This window comes from Canis lupus, chromosome 14, assembly GCF_048164855.1.
Source record: "Canis lupus baileyi chromosome 14, mCanLup2.hap1, whole genome shotgun sequence".
Classification (NCBI taxonomy): Eukaryota; Metazoa; Chordata; class Mammalia; order Carnivora; family Canidae; genus Canis; species Canis lupus.
In genome coordinates, this window is record NC_132851.1 from 8,187,120 (window position 1) to 8,197,500 (window position 10,381).

At 41.0% G+C, this 10,381-nt stretch overlaps 1 protein-coding gene and 2 long non-coding RNA genes across 13 annotated transcripts in view; 2 read left to right on the plus strand and 1 right to left on the minus strand.

Annotated features, from left to right (window-relative positions):
• The window catches only part of LOC140603684 (uncharacterized), a 69,679-nt gene extending 60,530 nt beyond the window's left edge, over positions 1 to 9,149 (minus strand). For 7 of the 8 annotated variants that reach the window (XR_012006633.1, XR_012006636.1, XR_012006639.1 and 4 more), the window contains exon 1: positions 8,383 to 9,149. This is a non-coding gene — a long non-coding RNA (uncharacterized lncRNA). Of the gene's footprint in view, positions 1 to 6,722; positions 6,804 to 8,382 lie in introns of all 8 variants that reach the window. The other variant, XR_012006634.1, reaches the window with a different exon arrangement.
• A 181-nt stretch (positions 9,150 to 9,330) lies between these two features.
• ZFPM2 (zinc finger protein, FOG family member 2) overlaps positions 9,331 to 10,381 on the plus strand; it is a 457,190-nt gene continuing 456,139 nt past the window's right edge. For all 4 annotated transcript variants that reach the window (XM_072774198.1, XM_072774199.1, XM_072774200.1 and 1 more), the window contains exon 1: positions 9,331 to 9,881. In XM_072774198.1, coding sequence (XP_072630299.1) covers positions 9,842 to 9,881 — 40 coding nt within the window. In that variant the 5' untranslated portion in view covers positions 9,331 to 9,841. The remainder of the gene's footprint in view (positions 9,882 to 10,381) is intronic.
• The window catches only part of LOC140603686 (uncharacterized), a 4,110-nt gene continuing 3,942 nt past the window's right edge, over positions 10,214 to 10,381 (plus strand). The window contains exon 1 of the long non-coding RNA XR_012006642.1: positions 10,214 to 10,350. This is a non-coding gene — a long non-coding RNA (uncharacterized lncRNA). The remainder of the gene's footprint in view (positions 10,351 to 10,381) is intronic.

Consider the following 10,381-nt stretch of genomic DNA (forward strand, 5'->3'; position numbering starts at 1 on the left):
ACTAATATTTAATAAGTCAAGAATCCCCAATAGGGAATGGGTAGTCTCTTCCATAAATGGTAATGGGAAAATTAGACAGTCACATTCAAAAGGATGAAATTAGACCCTTATTCATACCATTCACAAAAATTAATTTGAAATCGATTATAGATTTTAAAATAAGACCTAAAAACATAAAAATACTAAGAGGAAAGAATAGGAAAAATACTCCTTGGAATTGGTCCTCCAGACAATTTTTTGGCATCAAAATCACAGATAACAAAAGCAAAAATAAACAAGCTGAGACTATATTAAACTAAAGAGCCTTCTTCACAACAAAAGAACAATGAGCACAATGAAAAGGTAACCTATAGAATATGAGAAAGTATTTACAAATCCTCTATCTGATAAGGGATTAATATCCATAATATAAAAAGAACTCATATAAACTCAACAGCAAAAACAAACAAAAAATCCAGGTAAAAAAATGTGCAGAGGACCTGAACAGTCATTTTTCCAAAGAAGATATACGAATGGCTTGAAAAGATTCCCAACATCACTAATCATGAAGGAAATGTAAATTAAAACCACGATGAGCTATCATCTCACAAATGCACTGGTGAAGATATAAAGAAAAGGGAATCCTTTTGCACTGTTGGGAGGAATATTGACTGGTACAAGCACAATGGAAAAGTATGGAGGTTCCTCAAAAAATTAAAAACAGAACTACCATATGATCCACCAATCCCAAGTTCTGGATATATATTCAAGGGAAATGAAATTAGGATCTCAGTGTCCAGTGCAGCATTATTCACAATAACCAATATATGAAAAAATGGATACAAAGATGTGGTTATGTATATTACCATATACATGGAATGGATTTTATTCAGCCATGAGGAAAAAAAGGAAATCTTGCCATTGTGACAACATTGATGAAGGCATCATGGCAAGTGCAACCTCTTAGATTGAGAAAGACAAATACTAAATGATATCACTTATAAGTGAAATTTTTAAAAGCTGAAGTCCTAGACCCCAGAGTAGAATACTGTTTGCCAAGATTTGGGGGAAGGGCAAATGGGGACATATTGGTTAAAGAGTACAAATTTCCAGTTATAAGATGAGAAAATTCTGGGGCACCTGGATGGCTCAGTTGGTTAAGCCTCTGTCTTCAGCTTAGGTCATGATCTCAGGATCCTGGAATTGAGAAGGGCTTCCCTGTTCAGTGGGGAGTCTGCTTCTCTCTCTCCCTGCTCCTCCCCCTAGTTGCTCTCAGTCTTGCTCTCTGTCAAATAACTAAATAAAATCTTAAAACATAAGATGGGTAAATTCTGGGGATTTAATATGCAGCATGGTGACTACATAGCTGAAAATTGCTAACCCAGTAGATCTTAAATATCCTCACCACAAACAAAGGTAATTATGTGGGGTAATGTAGGTGTTAACTAACCTTATTGTGGTAATCATTTTGTAAAATATAAGTGTATCAAATTATCATGTGGTACTCCTTAAACTTATATAATGATATACAGAATTATATCTCAATAAAAATGGAAAAAATGAAAGAAAAAAAAACAATCCAGGAAAAGTAATTTTTACACCCTAAAATCCTATACCCTCATTAACCATTTATCACATATAAAGGCAAAATAAAGAGAATTTTGGTCTTGCCAAATCTAAAAAAAAATTACCTTATATATACATTTTTCCAGGAAGCTACAAGAAATTGTATTCTAAAGCCACAAAATAAGAAACAATGAAAGGAAGGAAGGAAGGGAAAAAGGAAGTAAAAAAGGAATACACAGTATTCAGAAAACCTAGAATCTAATACAGGACAAAAATCAAGGTAATTCTCAGAATGATGAGGAAAAGAAAATTTTAGTCACAAAGAGCAATCAGTAGAAAGTAGAACAGAAGGATGGAAGACTCCAAGAAGGACACCAGCATGGCTGGGCAAAACAACAATCTACTTGATTATCTGATAATCTGATTATTGATTATTGGATGTAATGATGTAATGATGTACTTGATTATATCACACTGGCAAAAGATTTGAGGGTGAACTAGTGTTAATAGAAAATTGAGAAAATGAGGAAGACAGTAATTATTAACTCCAGGAAAAACAAGAGATCAAAAGATTGATGTCGATTAGCTGTTAATAAAAACATAAGCTTTTATTTAATAAAAAATTTGAAGAAAGTGCTGGGGGTATAAATCTGTTACAACTTCATATTTTATTGTAGATAGTCAATATAATCAATAGTAACTAAATTAACAAAAATTTTTAAGTAGTATTTTCTTTAGGAATATGAAAGGAACATCAGGGGTGCCTGGGTGGCTTGGTTAGGTGTCCGACTCTTGATTTCAGTTCAGGTCTTGATCTCAAGGTCATTAGTTCAAGCCCTGCATTAGTTCAAACCCATGCCTAGTGTGGAGCCCACTTAAAAAAATAATTAGGTGAACATCAGGAGAATCAGCTAAAAAGAATTGACAATGATTATACCTCTGGGAATGGGAATTCTCATTGGGATGTTGAATGAGACAAGAAACTTCTAATTTTCATTATGAGTCTTAAAAATCTATTTGACCTTTATGTACATCTATCTGTTTAATAAACATAAAAATTGTTCATCATATAGTTTAATTTGCATTATAAGATACATTTTACAAGTGATATAATCATACTTTCCAGTGTCTTTTAGATGATTTCATTATCAGTATGCCCTGGCATGATTATTCATAGTCCTACATCTTCAGGTCACCCTAAATCCACTCCTAATGCATTATTTTAATATACTCTTGCAAGTAGATAAAAGCAAAGATAAGCGATTTGATTAAGTCTATACACATAGCAGGTTTTCTCAAAAAGCTATTTAATTTCTTCTTTTGCATTTAGGAATTTATGGCAAAAGTTATCGGTTGGAAAATAAAATCTACCACAGAAGTATAAACATTATTCATGCAAATTATAACAACATTCATAAAATTTACGTGCAAGGTAATCTGTTAGATGGTTATTCAAATGTGGCAAAGTAAAGTTGAAAGTAAAATTGAACATCTGGGGCCAGAATATATGTTAATCAGGAGGGTTATAGATGTGCATGTCAATGGATCATCATGCCCTTGACGAATTCTGAATTTGAAAATATCAACTTTCCCCCCAAGAGTTGCCCCCTGATTGAAGTGAATGTCCAAAATCGGTAATTGATTTTTGTCCTGATTATCTATGTTAAAATTGTAGATGTACCCACTTAACATTCATAAGGGTTCCTTGCCATTTCAGGGTTGCTCAGGGGGAAAAAATCAACAAAAGTGCTTATGATAGTTAATCGTATGTGTCAACTTCACTGGCTCTTGGGGTACCCAGATATTTAGTTCAACATTCTGGGTGTGTCTGTCAGTTTTCAGATGTAATTAACATTTGAATGGGTAGAGGAGTAAAGCAAATTGCCCTCAATCCCACAAAGGATTTGACTAGAAAAAGGCTGGAGAAATCCCTCTCCATGCAGGACTGTCTCCCTGCTGGGATATCAGTCTTCTCCTTCCTTAATACTCAAATTTGGATTGGAATATACACCATCAGCTCCCCGGGTTCTTAGGACTTCAGATTCAGGCTAGAACTCCTCCATTGTCTCTCTTAGATCTCTAGCTTGTCATCTGCAGATTCTGGGACTTCGCAATCTCTCTAACAATGTAAATTAATTCCCTATAATCTTTCTGACTATATATATAGTGTTGGTTCTGTTTAACAGAAGAACCCAGACTAATATAGTGCTTTTCTGGAGGAAAGTTGAAAATTCAGTTAAACTGCTATTTCTAAATATTCAGACAAGCAAACTGGAGTCATAGATGGTTAATTTTTGTCTTAGTTTAGTCTTTTGGTTCAAATGTAACAGGAATCAACTAATGCTAATTTAGGACAAAAATACTTTTTAAAAGGGTGGGAGGAATTTATTTTAAGAAAATACAGGTATCCAAGGCATATCAAGGGCAAAAGTGGTTCTGCAGTCCATGAAGGGGCTGGAACAAGATGTGGGATTCCATTTCATATTCCCATCTCTATGTCTCTAGGACATTTTTCTTATTTACTTTTCCCTCTATGGAAAAACTATCACCGCTACTCTGTTCACATGGTGATAACCATGCCATAGTTTCAGAGGTTTTACTTCTTCATTCAAGAGATCAGCCTATGTAAGGACGAGACTCTTGAAACTAACTCTAGATTTCTAACGGAGGAATTTGTTTGGTCATTTTTGAGTCAGGGACTCCCTTGTGGCCCAAGTATCCACCAACAGGAGCGTGGAGTTTTGCTGTACAAATATGGCTGCCATCTCCTGTACCTGTGACTATATGGATGGGGACTAGGAATGACAGGGTTCCCTGAGAAAACAGGTTAATTGAACTCATTTTTCTTTCAATAATTCTATTAGGACCTTCTATGTGTCCAGCACTGAGGATATGATTCTGAAGATGTTTCTTGCCCTAAGATTTCTATCCAGTTAGGTGTATTGGGACAGGTATATTGGCTGGTGAGGACGGATTTTATGTAACTAAATTGTCAATGTGTTAAATTCCAACAAGTGATATTATGCAGACAAAAAAGTTGTTATGGTAGCAAAGGAGAAGTATCTAACTCAGACTGGTGATGATAATTCAGATAAGTGATGTCTTCCTGTGAAAAATGACATCCATACTAACACTACAAAGGTGCATAAGTATTAGTCTAGTCAAGTAGATGAAAGTGAGATATAGTAGAAATGACTCTAATGTTTATGGAGACACAAAGAAAATAATGGGGACCAAAATAAAGCAATATTGGAATGTTAATGGGTATCTTAGTTTGGATTTCCCAAAAATCATATCCGAAGAAAAGACAAAATTAGTCCTCTGTGTTGGCAGCATTCTTAACAGTTTCTTCCAACAAGATGGCCAACAGGAGATTTGCATATCAGATTTGCATTCTCCCAGTGTAGCCCAATAGAAAAATAGCACCTTTTACTCGGTGGTTCCACTGGAACAGGAAAAAGTTCCAGGGCTAACTCTAACAGGAACAATTTGGCCCACTGAACCAAATATTTTAGGTGTTTGTCGCTGTAGACAAATACCTAAAATATTCTGGTCAGGAATAATTCTTTAAAAGATATCACAGCAATACTACGGGAAAAAAGAATGGATGCTAGGCAGACAAAATCCACAGATGTCTACTAAAATTTGGGATGATACTTCTTTAATATTTACTTTATACTTGGAGATGTGATGTATTATAAAGATTTAGCAACAAAGAACTATTTTTAAAAATAGAATTGATCCTATGACTCTCTTCTATCAGAGTAGTATCATGGACTTAAAGGATGATTGCAAAGAGTAAAAAACTTAAATCATCCACACTTTGGTTTTCAGTACACCATAAAAATTTACACATAAAGAGAATAGTGATTCTTAACTCATAATGGTACACAGAAGGCTTTTTAACAGAATTTTTAGTATCTGATGAATTCAATAGACTTGCTCCTTAGAACATTTTTTTTTTTTGTACATTACAAACTTCTTTTGAGAGATTGACTGTCTACACGAAGCCCAAGTTAAATCCCCGATGTGGATTGACTGAATGTTTTCAAAGCCCTTGGCTTCTTTGCAAGTAAACAGATAGTCCTTTTCATAGTTATAACACAGGAATGCCATTTAGATGAATTTGTTGATTTTTATTTTTAAACTGCTCAAATTATAAAGATATACAAATCCGAAACACTATTTTCATACTGCATTCTTGTTCAATTCAGTGTCACAATCTTAAATCGAGGCAGATAAACTGTATTCAATTTCTGGTGAGGATACAAGGGCAAAAAATTAAGTCTTTCTGAAGCTTTTGAATATTGTTTACTCCCATAATAAAGAAGGCAGCTTGCTGCCTAATAAGATGTGGCCTGGGAGGTTGCTTTATCAATTTGTCGATCCCTTAGAGGAAAAAACACATTTTAAAAACAAATCCAAGAGTAAGACATACATGAATGCAATCCATTTACAGTGAGAGCATATTTCTGTACTGTGCCAAATAAAGTAAGAATTTTTGTATAGAAATTTATTCTTCTACCTTGCCATCCTTAAATAATATGAGGTTCAGGAATTATATATGTCTGTAGGAAGCACTTTATGGTTTTTTAGCCTTCTCTATAAACCGTGTTATTTCTAAAACAACCATAAATTTGTGAAAATGGTAACACGCTAAATTTGTAGGTTTGTCGTAAAATACAGTAAAGTACAGGATACGAACAATTATTTTTTAAGATAAGTATGTATCAAATATTGCATGGGACAGACTGATGCTAAAAAAAAAAAGTTGCCTATTTGAAGTACAAATTTAACTGGGCATCCTATTTTAATTTTTGAAATCTGGCAACCCTATCAACTTGCAAACAATATTGTTTTTATTTACTCATAAATAAATCTTTGATTTTGTATATTAAAGTAGTTTTGGTAATGGCATCTCATTTAATCGTCAGATATATGTTTTTGGCTAAAGGGACTATCAAGAGTATATACAATTATATTTTCATTGAAGTTGTCATAGAATACTTCCAGCTTTTTTTCCATGAGCAGTGTACCCTCACATCCCTTTTCACTTCCGAAGAACTTTATGAAGAAAGCCAGACTGAGGTAAGTGTTTCTTATTTCAGATCAATTCTTTTAGTATTTAGGGAAATGTTATTAAAAGTTGCATATTTTCTGCGTTTAAAGTAACTTACATATGTGATTCTTAAATGATTTGTCTTTGAAAGCAGAAACTTTTCAAAATGAACCATTATGTAGAGATGAAATCAGCGAGTCTAGAAAATGAATAATTCATTTTTAAGTAAATGAGAAATTATTTTGTGCTGTTACTTATACATTTTCACATTTATAGTTAAACAGTAATTTGCGATACATGGGGTATTAGTTGTGAATTGTGGTTTTCAATATCACAGACACATTTGTTGCTGTGGTTTTGCAATATCATTCCCTGATGCTTTTCTCAATTGTGGTTTTCATAATCATTGTTTGATAGTCATGTTGCTGTGGTTTGGGGCTGCTATATCCATTTGGACAGAGATAATTGCTTATAGGTTTTGCTGTCTTTTAATTTTACAACCTTAGTGAGTTAAACTAGAAAAAGAAAAATTGAACTTTAAATATCATCAACATTCTCATTAAAAATGATGAGACTACACAAACTGTAATAGTATTCCTAGTTTAATCCATTCATAATGACTATAATTAATATATATATTTATAAATTTATATAAACTATATCTATTTCTGATAATGCAGTCTGGTTATTTTATCAATCTTGCTTGAATTCCCTGACTTTTGCTCCTTTCAGCTTTTAAACTGAATATTTAGCTGAGATTTATTTGTTTCTCTTTTGCTTTGCATATTTAACCATTTCAAATGCCAAAAGAAACACTAACTGTTATGATATTTTAATTCCAATGGGCATTCCTTTTGGCTGATATAAAAAGTCAGCCAGTTCCGTAAAAAGAGCTTTAAAAACCGTAATGTATAATACATCCAATTCTGAGCACACCAATTTAATTGTAATGAATTGAAAATTAAGGAGGCAAAAATCTGTAGTTCTCTGTCTGCTTATTCATTGCACAACACAAACACACATAACCCTGCTTTCCATGGTACTTACGGCTTTAATTTGTTGGTTCTTCAGGGGAGGGACTTTGTCATTTAGTGCATTTTCCACTGCAAAGGACCATGTATTCTTACAACCTCATATGGTAATAGTACTAATGGTAATGTAATAAAATTCACAATTGGTCTTCAGCTCTGTGTTAAGATTCTCTCAGCCATACCTTTCACAGGGCAACTCTTTACACCTTCCAGAAGATGTCCTGATGGGGTTATAAATGACACTGATTACAGTGCCTCCTGCACACTGAGCAGCCTGCATTATCCTCAATCAGCCCAGGCTCTCCGCTGACCCCCAGACCCTTTCAGAGTATCAAGTTTGGTGGGGCTCATAGGAATGGCTAGTCAACCAAACAAAGGGGGGCACAATTTCAGATCAGAATGGATGATCTCACAACCTCGGCGAAAAAGTCAGCAGTATCTGGGGGATACACGTCAACTGCAGTGGAGTTTATTAGTAAATACTGATTACATAGAGCAGCCAGTTGGATAGAAGCTTCTTCCAGCCCACCCGGGAGGATATATTTAATACTCAGTATATATGAAACTATGAGAAACTAAGCTAGCCTCATGCAGCTTAACTTGGCCAAATAATAACTATGCAAATCACTTTAAAATTCGTTCTTCTTCTGGCTTGCAGTTTCAGACATACTACACGCACAATAATTGAATAAGAATGAAACAAAACTTTAAAAGCTAAAGAACCATGAAATAGTTATTGGGTCTTACCTGCTTGGGAAATTATGGCAAGATCAAATCTTTTATTAGTCGCTGGCTGCTTCCCTGTGGCAGAAGAACTAAGAAGAATTACAGGTCATGGGACGGGGTGGGATTTCAGAACTTCCACAGACTTCCTCGAAAAGTTAGTGTTCTGCCTGGAGGCGGTTCATTTCCCACCTCGGGCTAATCACCTGGCTAATAACAGGTCCCCCTTTTTGATAGGAGGAAAAATACCTGCCTGCTTCCGAATTCGGAATTTTTGCGAGCTCCCCCGAGAACTCGAGGTGAGAAAGAGCACAGTGAGGACGCGGCTCAGCATCCCGGCCGCGCGGGCTACGGGGGTGGCGGGTGGTCCGCGCCCGCGGCGGCCTCCCGGGAACCTCGAGCGCAGGGAGGTGGCCTCCGAGAGCCCGGCGGAGCAGAGGGCTCAGCTGGCCCCAGACACGCAGTTGGCATTCGTGGTCAGCTGCCTCTCGCCCAGGGTCTTGCCAGGGGCCTAACCTTCCTGCCAGGGCGCCGCGCGGGCGGGGCGGAGGCCCGGGGCGGGAGGGGCGGCCTAACTGGAAGCTCAAAGTTTACCAAGGTTTACTGGGATTTCTTTGTGCCCCGCCGGACGGGCGAGGGGTGAGGAGAGTCGGGGGTCCATCAGAGGGGGCTGTGGGAAGAAGTTGCCTGGAGGGGTGCTCTGGCAGATGCCCAGAGCTGACGCGGGGACCGCTGCCGAGCGCGGCCCCCCCCAAAGCCTCCCCAAGCCTCCCGCCCCGCCGCGCCCCCGCCGCGCCCCCGCGCCCCCCACCCGACCGAGGCCCCGGCCCTCTTTTGCATCCGGACTGGCTTTGGATGCAGCCAATCCTCCTGCCGCTGATGGACTAGTCTCCCCTCCCCGCGGCCCGGGCGCGCCCCTCCCTCCCGCGCCTCGCCACCTCCCGCGGCAGACAGCGAGCGGCGCGGCCCGGAGCGGCGGCGGCGGCGGCGGCGGCGGCGGCGCTCGAGTCTCTGCCCCGCACGCCGGGGAGAGGCGAGAGCGAGCGCGCTCCTCCTCCCGCGCCTTCCGCCCCCTCGCTCCCCCTCTCCCTGCTGCTCGCTCCCCTCCCTCCCCCCCTCCCTCCCTCCCTCCTTCTCTTCCTTCTTTCCGTGTCCCCCCTTTCCCCTTTTCCCTCTCCCCGTCCATTCGTCTGTAAATTCAGTTCTCCCCTCCGCCGCGCTCCGACTCCCCCTCCCTCCCCGCTGTCACTCCCGCGGCCCCCCTCTGCCTTCTCATTTGCCTGCTCATCTCCAAACGTGGCTCCGCGGCTCCCGGCGGAGCCCAGCGCCCGGAGCACCTGGAGTCCGGCCCGCGGCGGCCCGAGCCTGGCCGGCGGCGGCGGCGGCGGCGGCGGCGGCGGCGGCGGGAGCGGCGGGAGCCGAGGGAGCGGCAGCCCGGGCTGCGGGCACCGCGGGAGCCCCGGGGGCAGCGGCCGCCGCCGAGATGTCCCGGCGAAAGCAGAGCAAACCGCGGCAGATCAAACGTAAGTTTGCGCGCTGGGCCGGCGGTTGCTCGGGATTATTCCGGGGAGGGGGGCGCGCGGGGCGGGCAAGGGAGGGAGCCTCGGGGAAATCCGCTCCCGGTGCCCCGGATCTGCCAAACTTTGCCTGAGCAGCGGAGGGACAACTAGTCCGTGGCGGACAGACAGCCGGACAGCCGGACAGCCGCCCCCGCGCCCCCGCGCCCCGCGCCCCGCGCCCGGTCAGCCGCCTGGGCAGCCCCACTGGCTGCGGAGAGCCTGCTCCGGGCGGGTTGTCGTGGTCGCTGCAGCCGACGTAGCGCTGCTCGTGGGGACCACACTTTGAGCGAACGGGGCGAGAACTTAGTTCTCGGAAAAGCCGGTGGAGACCCGGGGCGAGGGAGGCACCGCGGCGCGAGGCGGAGGGAATCCGTGTCCGGGTCCCGGTCCAGGGCGGTGCCGGGGCCACGCCGGGCCCGAAGCGAAACAAAAAGTAGGTGTAAAAGTTTGCGCCTCTGCGGCGG